The sequence below is a fragment of the Cnephaeus nilssonii genome (assembly GCF_951640355.1).
Source record: "Cnephaeus nilssonii genome assembly, chromosome: 15".
Taxonomy (NCBI): Eukaryota; Metazoa; Chordata; class Mammalia; order Chiroptera; family Vespertilionidae; genus Cnephaeus; species Cnephaeus nilssonii.
In genome coordinates this window covers 9,960,864-9,985,067 of record NC_137086.1, presented here as the reverse complement: position 1 = coordinate 9,985,067, position 24,204 = coordinate 9,960,864, and the positions used below count along the sequence as shown (strand labels likewise).

The following is a 24,204-nucleotide window of genomic DNA, read 5'->3' as shown; positions in this document are numbered from 1 at the left end:
TTTAGTTCTTCATTACTGAGTTTAGGAGTCATTTCTTCTGGGATTTCTCACTTAACAGCCTTCTAGTGGCCTAAGGTAAAGGCAGGTGCCCGCATTCTGTCCTTTATACCTATAGCATTTATGGAATTCTAAGTTTTGGTCTAAGGCCTCTTCTGTATTCCTCGCTCTAATTCATTTTATACAGGTGTTACACATCTGATGACTCGGTAATATTTGTGATTTGAATTAAAGGCACACATGGTATGTTGGTGATATCAAAATGAGAACCAACTTCCAAGTATATAGTAAAATAGAGAAACCTATGCAGAGGAAGTAACGTTGGAACTGCTTTGAAGGCCAGTTGGGAAGGAGGGAGGGAGGGAGGGACCCAGAGACTAAAACTGAATGAAAACAGATGTGGAAATTTCCCATTCTGGGGACAGCGTGTTATTTAGAGTGGTTTTGAGGATTATTAATCTTGCCTCTGGAAAGAGCCTGATGAAATAAATCCCTCTTTCACCCCAGTATACCTTTTTCAGTGTTCAGAATATTTTAATTTTCCTTCTAGATCTCTTTTTCTATGAAACAGCTCAATTTCTCATCTGACTTCCCCCTTTTTCCAATGTAATGGGGGAAGTTTGGAGGGCCCTGATTAATCTTGATAAGATTTTAAAATGCCCGGAGAAGTTTGGAGAATTGATGTTGTGGGCATACTGGAAGCCTTAGGGGAGAGAATAAATCCTGAAGCTTTTGTCTTTGGAGACTTCAGGTGCCATTCACATCTTTTCCTGACTGTTAAGATATTTGATTAGACCTCTCGACTCCTTTTCTCTCCAGTCTTCATTATGTCCCTATTCTCCTAGCTATGATAAAAGACATTCTTTTAATTTTGAGGTATACTGCCTGCTGGTCTTAAAGAAGAATGGGTGAGCACTCTGTATATTAACAATATGATTTATTTGTCATTTAAAATAAATATTTTTTCAAACCCCTTTTCTCTTTGAACTTAACTTTATTTCTCATTAACTTAAATTTTTTCATTATAGAAATAATATATACTGAATGAAAAAAAATTTGTAAAGTGGGAGAAAAAAGTATGAGGAAATAGTCATTCTATGTCCAGCAACCAATGACAACCATATTTTTTGGTGTGTGTGTTTTTCTTTTAATTCTCACTCAAAGACATTTTTCCATTGATATTTAGAAAGAGTGTAGAGGAGGGAGGAGGGAGAGAAGGGGAGAGAGAAACATAGATGTGAGAAAGACACATTGATTGGTTGCCTCCTGCACACGCCCCTACCAGGGCTTGGGAATCTGCAACTGAGGTACGTGCCCTTGACTGGGAATCAAACCTGCAGAATGGAACCTTGTGCCCCTTTGATCCGTGGGTGGGCGCTCTAACCACTGAGCAACTGGCCAGGGGGCATTAACTTTCTGGTGTCTCCTAACAACCTGTCTTCGTTTTGTTTGTGTGTGTACACACACACACACACACATATATATGTATATGTACATACTAGAGGCCCGAAGCACGAAGATTCGTGCAAGAATGGGCCTTCCTTCCCCTGGTTGCTGGCACCACCTTCGCTCCGGCCCGGAGCCGCCTTTCTGCCTTCCCATGCTGCCGAGAGCCCCGGAGCTGCTGGGGAGGTGTGGGCAACCAGGGGAATATGTATAATATATATACATATCTACATATATGCAATATATATGTGTATGTATATATATTACATGTTTTACAGTACAACATTGTAGCTAGAAACATGACTTTTGCTGTCTGATTGGGATTTCAGTTCCAGCTTTACCTTTTATTAGCTTTGTGAGTATAATAATCTCACTTAGCCTCAGTTTTCTCTTCTTTAAAAAGTAAAGATTTCATAATAATAATTTATCCATAGGGTTGCTGTGGGGGTGAAGAGATAATGTATGTTTAGAGTGACCCTCTCATAATAAATTCTCTATAAATGTAACAATAATAATCAGGCCTTTCTTTTGGTTAGGTTAGCTAAGTGTCTGCTGTGGACTATGTATGGAGGGAGGGGGTGATTCAGGAGCACTGTTCCTTTCTTTTCTGAAATAATTAAAATTCAATTTCAAAAACAATTTTTTTAACATTCTCAAGGGCACTATGAAAATTTTTGTAGTGAGGGCTCCTTTAAAATGTTATTTGTCTTGGGCCAGGCCCTTTTAGGATGTCCTTGATAATGATGAAGGCAATGATAACATGTAAAAACCTGAGTGTAGGGCTTGGCATTTGGTAAGTATTCAGTGATTTGGTAAGTATTCAGTGATTGTTGGCTGCAGTTATTATTTTCATAATGATAAGTACATATTTGCATTATATCATACATTTTAAATTATAAAAAATATAACTAGTTTCCATGTTATTACATGGTCTAGCTGAACTTGTTTTTTTAAAAAAATAGGTTTACTGAAATATATTCACATATCATTAATATGATTTAAGTGGCAGCATAATAAATTGGCTCAGTTCATTCCCCCATTGTTGGACTCTCATTTCCAATTTTTTTCTATAATAACAATAACCATAGTGAATATCTTTATAAATAAGGCATTTCCCATATTTATTATTATTTCCCTATGGTAGATCCCCAGAAGTGAAATTATTGGCTTACTAGAGGCCTGGTGCACAAAATTTGTGCCTGGGTAGCATCCCTAGGCCTGGCCGGTGATCAGGGCCGATCAGCTGCTGGCCAGGGCCTCCCTTCGTTCCACACCACCCCCTAGTGGTCAGCACACGTCATAGCGAGCGATCGAACTCCCAGTGGAATTTCCGAGGGGACACTTTGCATATTAGCCTTTTACATATATAGATAGATGTGAACATTGGTAGGGTTCTGTATATTTTTGCTTTGTCTTCTGAAAAGCTATACTAATTTGCACTTCCATGACCGATGTCTGCAACATTCATTTCCTCTCCTTTGCAGCCCTGAGTATTCGCCTAGGCTTGTCCTACTCCACTTCTGTTGTTATCTCCTTGAAATTTCTAGAACGCCAAGGAGCACATTTTGAAACTACTTGGTTTCTTAAGTTCGCTTCTAACACTTACGGTTAAGTGAGTTCTTTGAAATCACATCACTCTCAAATCACACTCTCTTTCAATGGGAAAGGTTCTGTTATACTGGCTATTGTACTTTCCTTCTTTTTACCTTAGGTTCAGATACTTTTCCTTTCTTTGTTAACGTGCCTATCCACACACACAAATATACTCCAAAAATACTTAGAATCCACTTAATTTGCCACTGACCCCATGTTAAATGATTCTTACACAAATATTACCTCCTTTATGATAAGTACTGTGTACATTGATTTACCTTCCAGTAGTATTAGTTCTGTCCTCTGGGTTCTCATAGTATTCTCGCCCCCCCCCCTTTTTTTATTATTTACACTATTACAGATGTCCCCATCAACCCTCCCCCCTTAGCTCATAGCATTTTTAAAATCCTTATATTACAGTGACTATCCATGTTTGATTAATAAATAAGAGTGAAAGAAAGAATAGATGGGCAACAGGTATGGAGAATAATATGTGTACTCTGTAAATTTTGTCTTACTGTAGAAACTATAAAGAAGTAGGTAATTTTGCTCCAATCATTCTCTCTTAGAACTGACCTTGATCTCCTTGGGAATCAGATAAGGAAGGAACATTTTCCCGACTAATCGGCACCTTTCGAGAGTTGGCTCTGTGTACTTAGCATGTAGAGTGGAGGAGGACTGGAGAAAGTTTTATAAGATATGCTCTCAGGAACTTGATTATCTTGCTTTTGAATGTCAGACCTTCAGTCAAAATTATTTAAACTTACCAGCATGATTCGAAGTATAATTGAAAAACCTAAGTCTTTCTTCCCCTCCCACTGTAAGGCTGTCAGAATTCAATGGGAAATAAACCTTTATCTCCAAAAGTATACTTCAAAGAAAAAGAAAAACAAGTTACAGAAGGGCCATGTTGCAAGGGACAATTTGGTCTAAAATCCACAGCTCTGATGCCTGCAGAATTTCAAGGAAGAAATTTGGGGCCTGCTCTGCTTTCTTACCAGTTTCTTCAGTATAATATTCAACTCAACATTGCCTTTCTTCATGCTTCACTTGCTTTGTTTGCTTTTTTTTTTTACATCCCAACCATGTTACCATGTTACTCATTTACCCAATTTATTTGTTCTACAAACATCTATTGAGCATTTTCTCTAGGAAATCTGGTTTAGGCATTAGACATATAGTGGTAAATAAAAATGGTCTCTGCCCAGTACAAGTAAACAGGCAAACATGTGAAATTGAAATACAGTGTGATAAATGAAGCTATTGTGGGATGAATACACGAGTGGACATACCGAGGAGACAGTGACTAACTACCTGGGAGGACAGAAGCCTTTTAAAGCAGAGGTGAGTCCTCACCAGTGTGGCTCAGCTGGTTGGAGCGTCATCCTGTGGAGGGTTCGATTCCCGGTGAGGGCACATACCCAGGTTGCAGGTTCCATCCACAGTTGGAGTGTGTGCAGAAGGCAGTCAATCAGTGTTTCTCTCTCACATCGATGTTTCTCTAGCTTTCTCTCTCTTCCTTCCTCACTCTAAAATCAATTTTTTTTTTTTAAAAAAAAGAGGTGACATTCGAGTTGTGAGTTGAAGAATGATAAAGGAGTAGTGATTGACAGGAAACAGCTCTTTACAAAGGAATAGGGAAGTGAAAAATATTGTTTCAAAGGTTGGTATACTTAAGACATCTGAATCAAGGGGAAGTGTCTAGACATGTATGTGGTAAAGTAGATTGGGGTGAGATTCTGAAGGGTGCCATATTTCATACTAAAAAAGTTTGAGCTTTAACTTGTAATTAGTTGAGAAATTAAGCAAGAGAGGGACATTAATGGGTGTTTTGGTTGTGTTTTTTTTTTGGGGCGGGGGAGGAGACACAAAACTAATAGCCCTGTGGAAGGGTCTCTTAACTAAAAAATAAGAGGCCAAAATGGAAGGCAACAAGCATTTATTTGAGATCAAAGAATAGCTATTCAGAGAGCATTGATTCAGGTAGAAGTCCAAATAAAGGCAAAAAGTATTTCTGAGAAAGAGTTGGGAAACAATTACATCAATAGAAGGAAGGTATTTCTATTGATGCAGATATGCTAACATAGTGATGCTAATTCCAAACAATGTTTTTAATTTTCAATCCCATCTGCTTTATCATTTTTTAATTAAGAAATTTTTTAATTACAGTTGCCATACAATATTATATTAGTTTCAGGTGTACAATGTAGTAATTAGACATTTATATAACTTATAAAGTAATCGCTCTGATAAGTTTATACCCATCTGACACCATATATAATTATTACAATATTAGAGGCCCAGTGCACAAAATTCGTGCACTCGGGGGCGGGGGGGGGGGAGGGCGGTCCCTCAGCCCGGCCTGTGCCCTCTCACAGTCTAGGAGCCCTCAGAGGATGTCCGACTGCCGGCTTAGGCTCGCTCCCTCCAGAGGCTCCCTCCACTGCCGCTGTGCTTGCCAGCCATGAGCCCGGCTCCTGCATTGAGCGTCTGCCCCCTGGTGGTCAGTGTGCATCATAGCGACCGGTTGTTCTGCCATTTGGTCGATTTGCATATTAGCCTTTTATTATGTAGGATTATTAACCATATTCTGTTGTATTTACGGAATACATGATGACTAGGTAGATGATCTAATTAAGGCTTTGTGACTGGGATGCTATTCCTTATTTGTCTTTTGTAAGTCTGCTTTTCTCCAAGTGATCTTTGGTATTTTACATGCTTTTTTGCAGTTATAAAATGCAGGTGAAGAAGTTTCTTTGGGACACAGTGTTGCTTTAGGCCCAATCCAAAGTTTATTATGTCCTGTTTTAATCATCTATAGGTTTGAGGTATAAAACATGTAAGGCAGCTTCTCTGAGATGGCAGCTCTGGCTCCGTTTTAAAGTGGCTCTATTTTATCTTTTACAGGTCTCAAGGCAGGAAGAACATTTTAGGAGGTTCATACCCTCCTTCACAAAATGATCTTCTTAGTCACAATCTCCTAGTGATAGGCCTCAGAATCTGTAGAAATATAAATGTCCCACCCAGGTTATATGATCAGGGAAGTCGGGAAACTACAAAACAGGATATTGGACATAAGAGATTAGGTTTCTAGGACCAGTTTTGCTACTGAGTCTGTGAGCTTGTACAAATCTCTTCGTTTTTACATCTTGAAAATTGAGGGTTTGGACTCAATAATTACTGTAATTCGTTACTTCTGTAATTCAGTGCTTCTACTCAAACAAAAAAATCCAACTTTAATTGAGCTACTTTTCACTTATAATGGCTACATTTTGCTCTTCTTTTGGGTCTTATTGACCCTTTGTGGCAGAAGGATTTCCTACTCCTTTTCAAGCATTTCTACTTATCTGTACCTTAGTATGAATATATTTCCCACATTCTCCAAATTGCATTTGGATTACATTAAATCAGAAACAGTCTTCTTTGCCTTATTCCTGTTTTCTACCATACATATCTTATTGACTTCTAAAAGGTAACAATACCAGTTCTCAATTTATAGTAAGCAAGAAAATCTTCACATAAATATTCTAAAACCATAGGTAATTAACAGTGATTAAATTATATGATAACTGAAGCTGCCAGGATTGCCCATCATTACATGATACTCCCTCCAAGGAGCAAAGAGGTGTTTATTGGATGCTGCCTTCCATCACATGTGCCTAAAACAGGCTTCAGACATGTAGCTTGGGAGATGCTGCTTATCCTTTTCTTCCTCTCAGTTGACCTACTGCTTGCAGGAACCCACTCACTCGTCATTAATTATTATCCATAGGAGAGGAAGAGGCAGATAGAGCCCACGGGAAGTTCATGGGCTTTAGAATTAGACAGATTTGGGGTTGCATACTGGCTTCTTCACTTACTGAAGTTAAGAAAGTAATTTAACCTTTCAATTTCTTCATCTATGAAATAAGCACTATGTCATCTGCCTTGCAGCGATATTGTGAGGATTTTTAGTATTATCAAAGGGATCTAGCAGTATCTGGTCCTGGTAGACTAGTCCAGTGGTCAGCAAACTCATTAGTCAACAGAGCCAAATATCAACAGTACAACGATTGAAATTTCTTTTGAGAGCCAAATTTTTTAAACTTCTTCTAACGGCACTTCTTCAAAATAGACTCGCCCAGGCCGTGGTATTTTGTGGAAGAGCCACACTCAAGAGGCCAAAGAGCCGCATGTGGCTCGCAAGCCGCAGTTTGCTGACACGGGACTAGTCTATAAGGTCCTCTTTGTCTGAAGCTCCTTGTATAAAACCTAGAACATACTGGGTTCTCAATGAATATTGAGCATGACACATAGTAACTAAGGACTTAGCAAATGGTAATTGTTATGACTACACAAAGTAAAACAGTTTTACTTTTTTAAAAATAAAATATACATGTTACATTTTTAAAATTTTCAATTGTTATTATTTCTCTGCAAATAGGTAAGAATTGTTAAACATGAGGTAATTATTCTACAACAGGGCAGAGTTGATGTAAACCTAAGAGATATGAAATGGTATGCTTTAAAAGCTTATTGTTCCAACAAATTATGTTATTCAGATGTTATCACTGTCAGTCAGATGTTCCATCCATCCGTGTGTCCATGTTACAATACTATGTAGTACCTGCTTCTGTAATACCAGGACCTTCGGCTTCACTGAAGGGATTGGCCCTCCCTGTTCATTATATTATTTGGTTCATTCTTTGATTTTATTTAAGGATTATACCTGTGATTATTAAGTAGCATTCTGTTGTATTTACAGAATACATGATGACTAGGTAGATCAGGGGTCCTCAAACTTTTTAAACAGGGGGCCAGTTCACTGTCCCTCAGACCATTGGAGGGCCGGACTATAGTTTAAAAAAAAACACCTATGAACAAATTCCTATGCACACTGTACATATCTTATTTTGAAGTAAAAAAACAAAACGGCAAAAACACCCGCATTGTGGCCCGTGGGCCGTAGTTTGAGGACGCCTGAGGTAGATGATCTAACTAATTAAGGCTTTGTGACTGTGGGATGCTATTCCTTATTTGTCTTTTTTAAGTCTGCTTTTTCTCCAAATGATCTTTGGTATTTTACTTGCTTTTATGCAGTTCTAAAATACATTGCAGGTAGTGCTTGGAGGATTTTCTCCTGTATTTTAAAATTATCTCTCTCAGTTATAGAGACCTGATAAAATAGGGGCCCTTACCTACTGCATCTCTATAAGGAAATAGTTTCTTGGCAGGCCTATGATGTATTTTGGTTTAACATTACTTATGATAATTTAAAATTGGGGAAGTAAAAATGTGCTTGTTTGTAGAATTTCTGTATTTGAAGTTGTAGTCATAACTTGAGACTTCCTTCTATGTTCATGTTTTTGGTTTTTGTTTTTAAGCTGGTGACAATTCACCCAGTCTCACAAACCATAATTCTGAGAGTCATCTCTTTGATTCCTTTTACTCCATAATCTAAACAGTCCCTGAGTTCTACCTTTTTTAAACCGTTCATTGTTCTCCAATTCATCCCATCTTCTCTGTTTCTGCTGCCCCTATTCCAGATCAGGTGCCAGATACTGTTCTCAGCTCTTTCCTAACTGATCTCCCTGCTTCAAGCGTGCCCTTTTCTTCACAATTTATTGTCTTAAGTGATATCCGACTCTATCCCTCTTCTTAAAACCTTTTAAAACACCTTGTCAACCACAGGTTCAAATTCAAGGTTCTTAACATTACAATTTTAAGTAACTCTTACTCTTTAAATCTCAACACAATACTTCCTTAAGGGGTTTCTGACCACCACACCGCGGTTTATATTACCTTTGAGAAAGAAGTGAAGAAAATCACCTGTGCATGGGTGAAATTTCCTCCTACTTGAGAATAGTATAGTGACAGGTGAAGTCAAGTGTGGTAGCAGGTTTAAAGTTCCATTGCAGTAAAGGTTACTAACATCTAAAGAAAGAATGTGAACACTGAGAGGAGGGTGATATACAGTGGTAACATATAGAAAAGCTGGGAGTCACAAGAGCAAAATTGGCAGTGCCAAAACCTTATTGGAGGCTTGCCCATCCCTTTTACCCAGTTCTTGCTTATTCCTGTTGTGTAGGTAAATGTATCAGAGTGTCTGTGCCTGCTGCCATTAAGTATTCTAATCACAATTAAGTCCCTTTGCGCAGTTTAATAGATGATAGTTTGCTTTATAGGAGGAAATAAAGCTGTTAAATTTCTTGTTGTAGATTAATAAAGTTTGGACTTATATACCAGTGTTTTTGTTTGTGTGACTCACTTTTGGTGGTTACACTGATAGAGTCATATTTCTTCTTGAGCACACTGAATTCACTAAGACACAGCACCTTGTAAACACTTCTTGGCAGCTAATCAGCCAGCTCCTCTGTTGATGCCATCTACCATGATGTCTAGCTCTTTATGCCTTCTTTGTTCAAATGGCTTGTGCAAACACTTTTCCTTAGGCTTCTAAAAATATTAATATTGAAATGATTTGAGTAAATAGATGAGCTACTGAGTAGTCTCTTAATGTAGTAGTGTTTTCCTACAATGTTACAATTCATGGTTTATATAACTAAGTATATTACTATAAATTTGTTAGGTCCTCACTCACCCTAACTTTTCCTACCTTTGAGTTTCAAGGAAAAAAATTTTAATTTACTCTGAGTAAATGAATGAATTTAGGGTTCAGATTTATATTGCACTCTCCCTTCCTGGGCACCCAGAAAGCCATTTATTAAAAACCCACTGTGTGTCAGGCAGTGTACTGGATTATGTTTAATACTTCAAAAAATACTCCAGGAAAGTATTTTTACAGATGAATCTGAGACTCAGCAGAGTTGGGATTTGAACCCAGAGCTATTAAACTTCTGAATTTCCTCTCTTCAAGTTCAGAGCACTTACCTAGCACATTTAATTATGTTTAAATAAAACATACTTCTAGACCATTTTTCTAAACCTGTGGAACTTGATTAAATAGCTATGCTATATTTATTTTGGGGATTTTTCTCGTTTGGGGATTTTTTTGTTTTAAAGAAGAGTGTTGTGGCTTTCATTGTTACTTACATTTAAATTATACAGTTGATTTTTCTGAAATAATTTCTTGCCTAGTTATAACTTTCCTCTTTCCCAAATTAATTTCTACAAAATTAGTTCATGCCAAGAGTTTATTCAGTACTTGCTATTAAATATGTGACTGTTGTTTTTTAAATGGTTCCATTTTAAAGGCAGACCCATTCCCCAACAAAATCTCCTCCCCGTTCCCAAACAAATTCTGCCAGTTCAGCAGCAGCAGCAGCTCTGCATTGTTTTCTGTTGGGAGTGTAAGCTGAAGGGGACAGACATTCCGACTGCTCGGCGGGAGCGCTCAGCTGCGATCTGCCCTTGTTGTGTTATTAATGCACAATGTTTTTATGTTGCAGATGGCTGAGAGCTAGCCAGGAAACAGGAGCATGATGGCCCAGTTTCCCACAGCCATGAATGGTAAGCGTGAGCAGCTTTGTGCTTGTGGGAAGAGAAAGAGGTTATGAGATTGGGGGGGTAGAGGTTATAAAATACTCTTTTGTGATATTTTTCTTTGAGTGTAAAAATGAAAAACTTAAAGTATTCTTTTTTTTTAACTTAAAGTGTTCTTATTGAAAATATTTGGGCAGTCTATTTTGAAACACTGCATATAGCTTCTATTAGAATATTATGAATCCCACAACTCCTTGTAAGCATGTTCTGCTGTATCATCTGGAATGTGTGCTTAAGAATAACTTAAAGCCATATTGTGTTGGATGTATAAAACTGGAGGACAAAAAGCAGAGTGTTATAAGCAGGAGAATATTAAAGGTGTTTTTTATAGCATGGGATGATTGTAAAATTGATTAAGCCAATAATTGTAGTGGTAATGTGCTCTGACAAATTTGAGAATTTCTATGCCCCATACAAAGGAATTTGCATTAAAAACAGTTTAGTTATAAACTTCAACATGTTAAGCAGGTTTATAAATAAAATGAACATAATAGAAAGCAGTACAGCAGGTCCTCAAATAATGTCCTTTCATTCAACGTTTCAATGTTGATGAGAAAAAGAAAATTGATTCCTACCCAGGACCGCTGTCTGTGTGGAGTTTGCATGTTCTCCCCATGTTTAGGTGGGTTTTCTCTGGCGACTCCAGTTTCCTCCCACATCCCAAAGACGTGCATGTGAAGTGAATTGGGTGTCTAAATGGTCCCAGTCTGAGTGAGTGTGGGTGTGTGAGTGGCCCTGCTATGGAAGGATATCCTGTCTAGGGTGGGTCCCGCCTTGTATCTTGAGCTGCCAGGAGAGGCTCCAGCCACCCGGGGCCCTGAACTGGAATAATCCAGTTGGAAAAGAATTCTCTTTTTGGTTTTGTTACTCTTTCATAAATATATAGAGCTCTACATTTATTTCAGTGTTTAGTATTAGAAGTGTTTTGGGTCTTAATTTAGAAGTTTGGTGACATTTTTGTGACCAAGAATACGCCATAGGAACTTAACCCTTTTTTTTTTTTTTAATATATTTTATTGATTTTTTACAGAGAGGAAGAGAGAGGGATAGAGAGTTAGAAACATCGATCAGCTGCCTCTTGCACCCCCCCCCCCCCCTACTGGGGATGTGCCCGCAACCAAGGTACATGCCCTTGACCGGAATCGAACCTGGGACCTTTCAGTCCGCAGGCCAACGCTCTATCCACTGAGCGAAACCGGTTTCGGCGGAACTAACTCTTGTTTATATCAATTCGCCTATGCACAGTGCAGACACAGAACCCACCATGGGTTTTTGTTTCCTCACCTGTAAAATGAGGATATTAATAATACACAGTTTTAAGGTACTGGTGGGAGTCAATGAATTATTGTGTTTAAAGTATCTGAAGGGGAGTCAGGGCTCAAGAAAGGTGAGCTGCTTCCATCTTTGTCATCCTTTGTTGTTGTTGTCATGTTTTACCGTCATCATTTTCTAGAGTCATACAGTAGTAAATCAGTCCATAGCCACACTGTTTGCCTTCCTAGTCACAAGAATCGTGACATGCTAATTTATTTATTTTATAATAAACTGATAAACTAAGTAGGGTTTGTTTTGTTTTTTACTGTGAATGTGGTATTTATTTAGAAAGTGTGTAGTGTAGCTATTTTAGGTTTTTAGTTCTTCAGTACATATGTTTCTTTGTTTTGAAATCTAATCTTAAAACTTGTCTTTAAGAGAGGATGGTTACAGATTTTTTAAAATCTAATCATTTGGGGCTAATAATGTGTGTGTGTGTGTGTGTGAGTGTGTGTATGTAGTAAAGACTATGTGACCTTGGCTTAGCAATACAGTGCTTAAGGCAGACAGTCATTACATGGAAGAATTAGCGTTTCTTTGGCTCTAAATAATTTATTGGGGGTGACATTGGTTAATAAAATGATATAGGTTTCAGTTGTATAATTCTACAATACAGTATCTGTATATTGTATTGTATTGTGTTCACCACCCCAAGTCAAGACTCCTTCTAAGTTTGTATTAAATCAAATATATCATAGTGTTTTGAATTATAGTGGACACCTACATTTCAATGATAAGCATTCCTGGAAACAACTTTGTAAGGGAAACTTTTTTATAATGTAGGCAGCAAACATACATGAGTTTATATACCTAAACATATTTAGTTTCTTATTGGTAGAAGGTGAATTTGTAAAGGTAGTCAGAAGTGAAGAATAAATGGTTATGAGCCACGAATGTATTGAGCGCTAAAGACCTGCTCAGAGGGCTGGTATAACCGTGTGTGAAGGATAGACCACAAACAGATTGTGACTTTTGTGCTCACCCAAGTCCTGATCTTGCCGCTCTTGTTTTCTGCTCCCTCTTTTATTCATTCACATGTTTATTCCTCAATCACTTATAAGTGTTTGTTCTGTGCTGGGTACTTTGCTGGTTCTGGGAATAGAAAGGTAAACACACAAAGCTCCTGTTCTCCAAGGGCTCACAGTCTGTCTGGTAGGACAGATGGAGAAAAAACAATCTCTGCACCTTTCTAAGTGCTCTGTGGAAGCATGGAGTAGCCTCTTGAGAATCTAAAGGAGGGAGCAATTAATTTGACCTGCAGGTATTAGCCACCTCCTAGTGGCATCTGCCCTGGACCTTGAAAAGATAGAGTTTGAAATAGAATGAGGGTGGTGTGACTGTCTGTCCAAGTAAAGGGATGTTATGTATATGGGATTTGTAAGGATTTACTTTTCTGGGATAGTGGTATATCAGCATTTCTTTTATCCTAGGCTTTTGTTTTGTATTGTTTTTTTCCCTCTTGTTATATATTAAATACATTTATAGTAGTGTATATTTTTTAAGGTACAATTCAAGGGAAAATTTGGTTTCTTTGACATGTAAAAGAGACTCATATTTTTATATTTAAATATTCATTTAGATGCATCTCCTTTACATTTTGTTACTTATTTTTAAATGACAAAAATAATACTGCTAAACTAATACAGATATCAAAGTAAACAGTGTGGTAATGTGGGTAGTAATTAAGAGCACAAATTGTAGAGCTATAATTCTAAAGTACAAGAAAATTCTAGCTATAAATTATATTAGTTGTATAGTATTAAGCAAATTATCTAACCACCCAGTGCTTCAATTTTTCCTTCTGTAATACATGTAAAACCTAGTCTATGTAATTGTAAAAATTAAATGTGGTAATATTAATATACTTAGCATGGTTGCTGGCATAAAGTAATACTCAGTATATAGTAGTTGCTGCTTCTACTAAGTACTGCTATTACTCTGCTAATGTTAGACTTTAAAAATAAATGATAGAGAAGGTTGTTTTCCTAAGATAGCTGGTCAAGAGTTGAGAGCAGAATGGTAAAGGGGATTTAAAAAAGATCTGTGTGAGTTAGGTAAGATTAACTCATCTTTTAACAGGATAGAATTGAAGGATGTATGCATCCTTAGGAGAAAGAGAATTTGCAGATACTGGACCATATTATTCACTTTGACAGCCACCAGGAGTTGCCTTTGGACAGCACTGTTGGATAGGTGTCCAGAGTTGGCTGGGAGGTAAAGGTGGAGCAGACTATTCTGTGGAGGGATAGAAAGAAGAGGAGGCCGTGTGCAACCCTGGCTACACGAAAGAATCACCTGAAGAGCTTTTTTAAAATTCTGAAGCTTGTACCGCATCCCCCAGAGACTCTGATTTAATTGGTCTGCTAGAATAGCTTCCCCCTGCCCCCTAACGCTCCTCTTTCAGCTAGGGGTGAAAACCTCTGGTGTAGGACACTGGCTACTCAAGTATTGCCCGGGACTACATATACCATTCTTATAACAATCCTAGGTAAGGAAGACCTGTCTAAGTCACAAAACTGGTTAGCGTCCAGACAAGGGCAGAACCTCCCTCCACTCTTGTCCTTGATGCTCCACCGTGCTGCTCACTATCAAAGGAAGAGGGCAAAGGTGTATTTGGAGTAGTAGGAAGTTGAAAGAATGGGTCTTATTTTTTAGAGCAAATGGAAAGGATTGTTAAAATCATTGTTTGCTTGTTTTCTATGGTTTGAGAGAACCTCAGAAATGTTCAGATTTAATGAGCCATTTTCTGTTTTAACACCTATGCTAACAAAAGAATACTTTCCGAGGAGTTGATTCCCTCTTCAATAACAGCCCTAACTTTCTCGAACATGGTAGTTCTGTTCCTAATTCCTATAGGATATCAAATAACTGTATTCTACATAGCAGCTTTTAAAAATATTTAAAGTGGCTACCATGTCTTCTTTAATCTTTGATTCCTCTGGCTTAATATTTTAGTTTTTTAAACTGCCTTATAGAAAAACTAGAGGTTGGTGCATGAATTCGTGCACGGATGGGGTCTGGCTGGCCCGCCTCTATTGGGGCGATCTGGCTGGCTGGCCAGGGGGAGGGGCCGTGGGTGGTCCTGCCCCCTGGCCGAACTCCCAGTTGAACTTCCAGTCAAACTCCTGGTCGAGGGAGCAATTTTCATATTAGCCTTTTATTATATAGGATATTTCTAGACCCTTCATTTTCTTGACCACCTTTTTTTTTGTAGCTGCATCATTATTCCTGTTACGTTCACTCATAACAACACTAAATCTTGTTTCAAATTAGTGATTTAAATTCACATTTTCTTTTTTCCTGGATCCCATTTAAATTATCAAAGATAACATTTTGTTTTTAATCTGAGGTAGCTTTAGGAAATAGGAAAGGCAGTGTATCAGAAACTTTGAAGAGTTTCCAGAAATTATGGAGCCGATTAGATGGGATTCAATACAGGCATAGGTACAATTCCATTAAATGAAATAACGTGTAAAGGCATAGGAGATGTGCATCTGGGAAGGAAATGGACTAATGTTTCCAGCGACGCTCTGGAGTAAAGGGGGCTGGAGTTCAGAGCAGACCACGGGGCTGATGGCAAATCAAAGGGTTTCCATACTCCAGTGCAGTTGGAACATTTTTACAGAATCCAGTCTCAGACTTTATGGATACAATCAGAGCTCTAAGTAAAGTGGAGGATTTTATAGAATGTAAAATGTGTAAAATGATGTTACAGAAATCAGTTAAGATTCTAATGAATACCAAACAACAAATGAAGACTAGCATGTCAGCCTGGAATAACTGGGGGCCACAGACCCAAAGGGAGTTTATACTTACTCTCAAGCTGTTTCCTGTGGGCATCAACCAGAAAGACTGGGGACTGTGCAAGAGACCAGAATGAACCCTCACCAGAATATTTCAGGAAACTGTAGGGGGACAGGCACAAAATACCATGCAATTTTCTGCATCCTTTTCTTCTACTCAGCAAAGTCTTAAGCTACTGTGGTCACTGGGGAAGGTGTTAGCGAAGACCCATCCCAAGGGCACAGGCAGAGACACATTGCTACTGGGATAAGGTAGAAGAAAAAGCTCTGTCACTGAGGCGGGGAAGGAACCTTCTTGGGTCTAAGATTCTATACTGATACCAAGCAGAGTTAATGTTCCTACTGCTGTTGGGGGAGAAGCAGGAAAGTCCTTCCCAAGACCAAGGAGGAGACACACGGAGGAGTTTGGGTGCCACCAGATGGAGGGGCAGGAACTTAGAGAAATCCACACCCCAGGGGTCCAGGTACACAGGGCCTGCCTAAGACTGAGTGTGGATCAGGATCAAGTGGTAGTCAAAGCTGTCCGGTGGGGGTGGCAGGCTCAGCAGTCAGTTAAATTTAAGGTGCCTCCAGAAGTTTAGGAGAACCACACCAGAGCATTTACCTTGGGGAAGAAGGCTCCAGGGCCAGTTCTGGAAGTTAAAGGTTATTAATGCCGCTTCTACCCTCATAACCTCTCATGTCTCAGGTGTTTCCTCCTCAGATGCCTGGTTGTTACTCTCTGCCTCCACAAAATCTAGGTCAGGCGTCCTCAAACTACAGCCCGCGGGCCACATGCGGGTGTTTTTGCCGTTTTTTTTTTTTGTTTTTTTTTTTACTTCAAAATAAGATATGTGCAGTGTGCATAGGAATTTGTTCATAGTTTTTTTTAAACTATAGTCCGGCCCTCCAACGGTCTGAGGGACAGTGAACTGGCCCCCTGTTTAAAAAGTTTGAGGACCCCTGAATTCTAGGTGTTCCATTTGGCTCTAACTTCACTGTGATCTAGAAGGGTTAAGTGAAAGAAGGCCAAGGATGTTTTCATACACCTAAGCAGAATTAACTTTGAATCCTCTAAATCCCATTTTAGCTGAGCTGCCTGAAGCTGGAGGCTGTGCCAGCGAGGCCTGCCTGCAGTTGTTGTTAGAGAGATGTGTCATGTCCCGTGATGGTCAGGCTAGAATCCTGAATTTTCACCATAGATCTGTATGTTCCCTTGGGCCCGTCTGTCTACGTTCTTGACTATATCATTTCTGTTGGACAAGCAAGGCTTTTGGGTTCTTCTCACTTTGTTAGTTGTGGAATTCAAGTTGAACCACTCCAAGGATGCTTCACAGTTTAACATGGAAAATACTGGAAGTTGTTTTCTAGAGTAAGAGTTCCTTGAGGATGGGAACAATATTTTATTCATCTTTTTATTTTCAGTATTTATTTTGTTGCCTATTTCTGGTGAGTGGTATACAGTAATAGTTCAATCGATGTTAACTGGATGAATTAGTGAAAAGCCTTGGGGCTATGCTATATATGTTTGTGATAGAGCTTTACTCTTTGTGTCACTTAGGTATTAAGTACTGTCATTAAATGGGCATTTGTGATTCATATTTACATTTTAGAATTGTGTGTTTTAAGCATTCTCATATATACAGTATAATTTCTTTGTCTTCCATTTATGTTTTAGGAGGGCCAAACATGTGGGCTATTACCTCTGAAGAACGGACTAAGCATGACAAGCAGTTTGATAACCTCAAGCCCGCAGGAGGTTACATAACAGGTTTGTGTTTATATTTTATTTGTGACTTATGCTCCTTTTCATGTCATGTCTTAGAAATAGTTTTGATTGCTGTCAAGTTTGTATTAAATGATAAAATTCATACCAAGATGAAATATTGCCATTTGCAACAACATGGGTGGATCTCGAGAGTTTCATGCTACGTGAAACAAGTAAGATAGAAAAGGACAAGAACCATGTGATATCACTTACCAGTATATCTATACTAATAAAAGGGTAATATGCTAATTAGACTGGACGTCTTCTGGATGTCCTTCCTGACAACGCTGGGGGCTTGGCCAGCCTGCAAACCACCCCTGTCCCCTCGTCCAGGCCACCCTGCCCCCCAGTGGGGACCCCCCTATCCCGATTGGGGGCGGGGCCATCCTGCAAACCACCCCAGGCCCCTCGCCCAGGCTAGCCGCAGGTCCCAACGGGGACCCCCACCCCCTGATTGGGGGTGTGGCTGGCCTGCAAACCACCAGCGACCAGGTGGGAACAGCCAACCTCTCGGTCCCTTCCCCTGCTGTCAAGCGCCGATCACCCAATGGCAAATGGGGAACCAGGGGTGGGTGGTGGCGGGGGGAGGCGGAGGCGGGGCTGGCTGCAGGTAGCTGGGGAAGATGGCCCTGATCGCAGGCCAGGCCTAGGGACTGTACCCACGCACAAATTTTGTGCGCCGGGCCTCTAGTGTGAGATATAAAACAAAAGCAACAAACTTTATTACTAATGACACAGCTGTTAGCATGAGCATCCGCCTGTTTCTGTCAGCCTCCCTTGTACCCTGAGTCACACGGAGACCATGCAGAGATCCCAGAAGGATGCTACACATGAGAGATTGTGTTGTAGGAGAGGAACACTGAGGTTGAGGAACCACCATGTTTTAGCAAGTGGTAAGCTAGTTTATTCTTTGTCCCAGAGGGAAACATTACCTCATCCCTCAAGATAGCTCACTGAAACCCAATTTTGAGAAATGACCCAGGTAGAAAGCAATTAGGATCTCCCATTCTTAGCATACACAGCTGTATATATAGGATTGTAAGAGATCCATGGAGGGCTATTTAGAACTCTTCTAAGGAATAGTGTTTTAAACTATACATTTTATTAAATAGGGATATATCTAATAAGACTTCAATTATTGTGAAAAAACTGAGATGAATAATATAATCTTTTATCACTTATTGATCGTATAACCAGTTGTGACTTTTTTTAGAACATCTAAGTCTTATTAAAGTAATATAAATAATTTTATATAGGTATTTCTGTTTAATTTTTTAGTGATTGGAATTAAAATTATAATAAACCAATAACATTGTTGCCCATTATTATTATTCAGAGGCATTGGAATAATTCCTTCACTAATATGCTGCTTGATTTTTGTTTTTATTGCCTTTAGGTGATCAAGCACGTACGTTTTTCCTGCAATCAGGCTTGCCGGCTCCTGTTTTAGCTGAAATATGGTAAAATAGTTTTTTTGTAGATGATCTTAAATTTCTGATTGACTGGTTTGGTTTTGTTTTTAATACAGTTTAACATAAAGTTGTTTTTACTTGTAATCTGTTATTAAGTAAGAGTATTTCTTCAGCTTGTTAGAAATACATTTGATTGAGTAAATGATTGAAAATCAATTGGGGTTTTGTTCTATGTTTTTCGATGGAAACGTATACATTTTCTTTCCTTAGGGAAAGAAAATGTATACATTTCCATCGAAAAACATTTCTTTATAATTTGACAGAATCTCAAAATTTTCTTTCTGTTATTTTGTAGTTTCATTTATTTCATCATCTATAAACCCAAAATCATTCCTCCTTTCTTCTGTTCCTACCTTAAAGCCTATATGATATCTATAATAACATTTGTTTTTTTAATGTACTTAAAGTAAATACCAATTTCTATTCCTTTTTTCTCTCCACTTGGAATATTCCCAGCTTGGCTAAGTACCAGGCATATAGCAAGCTTTCAATAAATATTTGAACAAATGAATAAGTTTAGAAGGATTATTCTTTTTTTTTTAAAGAATTCTAACCCAAAGATATGTTTTTACTGATTTTTAGAGAAGAGGAAGGGGGAGTGAGAAAGAGAGAAACATCGATTGATTGCCTCCTATATGCACAGGGGAATGAACCCACAACCTAGGTTTGTGCCCTGACAGGGAATAAAACTCGCAGCTTTTTGGTATACTGTATAATGCTCCACCCAACCAAGCCACACAGCTAGGACAGAAGGATTATACTCTTGAATAATATTTTTCCATCAAAGGTCTCTAGATTCTATATAGACTAACAGTGTTTTCTTATATACTATTTCTGGTCAGTATTTCTTAATGTATAGGTTCCCGCTTTTTGAGATTCACATGCCCATACTTAAGTGATGATCGATGTGTGAATGCTACATCATTGTTTTTATTTTATCATCCTCAAAAGTATGTTAACGCTATGTACAATCTACCCACCTCATTGTCCTTCTAGGGCTTTATCAGACCTGAACAAAGATGGGAAGATGGATCAGCAAGAGTTCTCCATAGCCATGAAACTCATCAAACTAAAGCTACAAGGCCAGCAGTTGCCCGTGGTTCTCCCTCCTATTATGAAACAACCTCCTATGTTCTCCCCATTAATTTCTGCCCGTTTTGGTATGTATTTATTAATTTAATTAGCTGCATTTGATAGTTAAATTTGATTCCTCGGCATAATATTTGGTGATCAAAAAAGGATTTGTTGGCATAAAATGACAGTCCCCCAGACTCCAAATTAATTTTCATGTCTGAGATAAGAAATATGAAATTTGATGTCATACAGAAGATGATTTGACTTTGGGTGATGAGAACACAGTGCAATATACAGTTTTTGTAACATAAAAATCCATACCTGAAGCCTATATGATCCTATTAACCAATGTCACCTCAATAAGTTTGATTTTTAAAATGATAATAAAATAAAATAAAATTTGCTGTCATAGCTAGGGTGTCCTTGTATTCCAGTTTTCACAGGACAGTCCTTATTTATGTCTGTTGTCCTGGCTTCCAGTCTGGTTAGTGTGCCCTTTCATAATTCCCGGTTGGATGATAAATTATAATATCCCCCCTCGCTACAGCTGATCCTAAATACTAATCTTAATTAATTTCTTCTATATTTAATATGAGTAACAGAAAAAAATGTGAACAATTTTAAACTCACTTGAAATAGTTTAATTTGGAAGGGGGGTAATTTAAAATTATACATAAGTAGAAATTTCTTTAATTTAAAGGTTAGCCAGCTAATTTTAGGGCTAAAAGTTGAAGAGTTTGTGCTAATTAATTTACATATTCATCAGAGATAACCAGTTTTCCATTCATTTTCATTAGCCAATTTGTTATTATGTGTGAGAAGCACTCATTGAAATGGAATATTCAACTAGATAGCTCTGTGTACCTGAAACATGCGCCTCTATACCAAATGTTAGATCTTAAAATGCTAGCTAGCTTCTTTCACTATTGTAGTGAACTCTAGAGATAAATACCAAAGCATTGTGTAACTATATTTATATAATGTACTTAGTAATCTTCAGTTAGTAAATGAATAAGAGTTGTCACTTTGTTCCTTTGGGTGGGGGCAGTTTGGCTGTGTGTGTGTCTTAATTCAGTAGCACCGTATTTGTTATCCTCACACATTTGATCCGGTGATACATCCTCTCTTTGAGGATACTAATATTTAATTGGAAAAGGCTGCTTAATTTTGCTCATTATACTGGAAGAGAATTTTTAACTCATTGGCAGGCATTCTCTTAGTTCACACAGGTCAGACTATTGATATTAAAAGCAGTAGTTTACCTTCCTCACTGCTGGGGTAAATCTGCTTTTGTGTATTTTTAAGACTAGTTTGCCCATAGTGTAGCTGTTAATATGGGGTCTGCTCATTGCACTATAAACTTGTTTTCTGGCATGTGTTTTATAATTGATTTACTAGCACTAGAAAATACGTTCTGTTTTGCCTTTAGGAATGGGAAGCATGCCCAATCTGTCCATTCCTCAGCCATTGCCTCCAGTCGCTCCCATAGCAACAGCTTTGTCCCCTGCAACTTCAGGGACCACCCTTCCTCCCTTAATGATGCCTGCTCCCTTGGTGCCTTCTGTTAGCACTTCATCCTTACCAAATGGAACTGCCAGTCTCATTCAGCCTTTATCCATTCCTTATTCTTCTTCAAGTAAGTACTTTACGTCTAATAAATCAGTATTTCATATGAAGAAAGATACTGATATGTTGTTCCAATAGAGGCAAATTTCTTTCATAATTTGTAATATTGTTTAGTGTGAACCTTTTTCATTTTTTTCTTTTCTTTTTTTTTCTTTTTTTTAGCATTGCCTCATACGTCATCTTACAGTATGATGATGGGAGGATTTGGTGGTGCTAGTATACAGAAAGCCCAGTCTCTGATTGATTTAGGATCTAGTAGGTATGAATGCTTAAGCTTCCAACTTTTTATGTTTTAATAAGGAGTATTTAACAAATGACTTTTTTTTAAAATCTCTAAACTTATCCAGGTTTTACTTTTATAATGGCCAAATGTAAACACTTAAGGTAAATTTACTTATTTATAACTCACATAAAATAATTGTTTTTATTTTTAGAATTATAAATGCCTGTGGTATTTTACTTTTGAAAAAATGTTCCATGTAAACAAAAAATATTTTGCTATGTTTTTAATCAGTCAAATTTTTTGCCCTGAGCTACATATTTTTCCTTTAAAAAAAAGTATGTTTTTTAAAAATCTTATAACCATTGTACATTCTTAATTCCTTTCTTGAGCAAATTCTTCTGCTTGAGTATTCTTTAATTTCAGAAAACATTAATGTTCATTCCTCACCCTTTCTATAAATCACAATACCCTTTTTTATAAATTAAAAAGTTTTTTAATTACAGCAGACATTCAGTATTATATTAGCTTCAGGTGTATAGCATAGTAGCCAGACTTTTATACAACTTATGACGTGATCCTCCCAAAAAAATCCAACACCCCCCTGACACCAGGCATAGTTATTACAATAGTATTGACTGTATCCCTATGCTGTACTTTACAGTCTCGTGACCACTTCCTAACTGCCAATTTTACTTCTTAATCCCTTCACCTTTTTCACCCAGCCCCCCCACCTGGCAGCCATCGATTTGTTCTCTGTATCTATGAGTTTCTTTCTTTTTTATTTGTTCCTTTATTTTGTTTTTTAAATTCCACATCTAAGTGAAATCATATGGTATTTGTCTTTGACTAATACCATCTAGGTCCATCCATGTTGTCACAAATTGTAAGATTTCACTCTTTTTTACGGCCTAGTGATATTCCATTGTATATATTGACCACATTTTCTTTACCCAGTTGTCTCACAATAATGCTCTTTAAAGCAGTGACCCAGAAGAATCTTTGTATCCTAGCTTAAACACTCACTGAGTAAATAACTTTTTTTTTTCTTACATCATTGAACCATATAAAAGCTGGGACAGTAATACCTTTTAAGTTTGTCAGGAGGATTAGAAGTAATATTTGTAAAGGCCCCAGCAATTATGGGGCCTGGTACATTGTAGGTTCTTGATATATGGTAGTTCTATACTTCATATGGTATTTGCTTTCCTAAGAATAAGGATAATTGTTTGAATTTTTTTCAATATCAAATACAATAGCAATTACTGTTGTATTATAGAAGATATGATTCTTACTGTCTGCCTTATAAAGTTGAACTAAATATATTTTATTTAGTAACATAACATTTTTTAATAAATTTTGTTATAGCTCAACTTCCTCAACTGCTTCACTCTCAGGGAACTCGCCCAAGATTGGGACCACAGAGTGGGCAGTTCCTCAGCCTTCAAGATTAAAATATCGGCAAAAATTTAATAGTCTTGACAAAAGCATGAGTGGATACCTCTCAGGTAAGTGGCATACAATGCTTAAGAATGTGAGTTAAAGTTTTTTTAAATGGACTTCTATTGATGAACTTTGAATTTGTACTTTATAGCTCATCTAAAATTTTAACATCAAAAAAATTTGGCAGGCATTGGATATATGCAAATAATGTAAGTTGTGTAAAAATTCAAAAATGGATATAACCTGAATGTTTTCTTCAAAGTTCTTACAATAAAGTTGAGCACACAGATGTACATGCAAAAGACTTCACCCTTGAGATTATCAAACCTCATCCTCCAGAGTAGGGAGTGAATGGAGAAGCTCACATGACAAGAGGGAGTGTGTGGGATTTAGCCTCAGCTCCCTGCGAATCCCTGTCCTCATGGGTATTTCTCTACTTGCCCTTTCTAAAGGCACATGAGCATTGCTTATCCTTTAATGCTCAAAGGTAGCCATAAAACTTGGCCTTAGACCCCCATAGAATATTTGAGTGCATGGTAGAACAAACATCCAAACTTTACTAATTGAAAATAATGAAGGGGATATAAACAGAGGGTAATAGGCAAATAGACTTCCCACCTTCGGACTTTCCCCTCTCTTCACTCAGCAATGAAATACAATGTAGGCCAAGCAAAATAAGTGTTTAAAAGTAATAGAGCTTTAAAGTGCTAGGGAACGTAGAATGGGATATATTAATACTGATGCGATCAGATAAAACAGCTATAGGAAGGTTTGGGTTGAAAATCTACATTTGGGAATCACTAGCCTCTAGGTCAGTGATGGGCAACCTTTTGAGCTTGGTGTGTCAAACTTCGCCAAAAAACTGAGCATAACTCGGGTAGTGTGTCACTTTGAGGAAAAAACATTATTTCGCAAATGTTTCATCCTCAGGAGCAGCAAATGTTTCATCCTCGGCATGCAGCCGCCTCAGCGGCCGCGTGTCATCAG

The 24,204-nt window shown here is 38.0% G+C and overlaps 1 protein-coding gene across 8 annotated transcripts in view; it reads left to right on the top strand.

Moving 5' to 3' along the window:
- ITSN2 (intersectin 2) overlaps window positions 1-24,204 on the top strand; it is a 98,806-nt gene that overhangs the window by 7,802 nt on the left and 66,800 nt on the right. For all 8 annotated transcript variants that reach the window (XM_079792143.1, XM_079792138.1, XM_079792137.1 and 5 more), the window contains exons 2-8: window positions 10,425-10,485; window positions 17,293-17,385; window positions 18,779-18,842; window positions 19,851-20,014; window positions 21,358-21,564; window positions 21,717-21,813; window positions 23,143-23,282. In XM_079792143.1, the coding sequence (XP_079648269.1) occupies window positions 10,455-10,485; window positions 17,293-17,385; window positions 18,779-18,842; window positions 19,851-20,014; window positions 21,358-21,564; window positions 21,717-21,813; window positions 23,143-23,282 (796 nt within the window). In that variant the 5' untranslated portion in view covers window positions 10,425-10,454. The remainder of the gene's footprint in view (window positions 1-10,424; window positions 10,486-17,292; window positions 17,386-18,778; window positions 18,843-19,850; window positions 20,015-21,357; window positions 21,565-21,716; window positions 21,814-23,142; window positions 23,283-24,204) is intronic.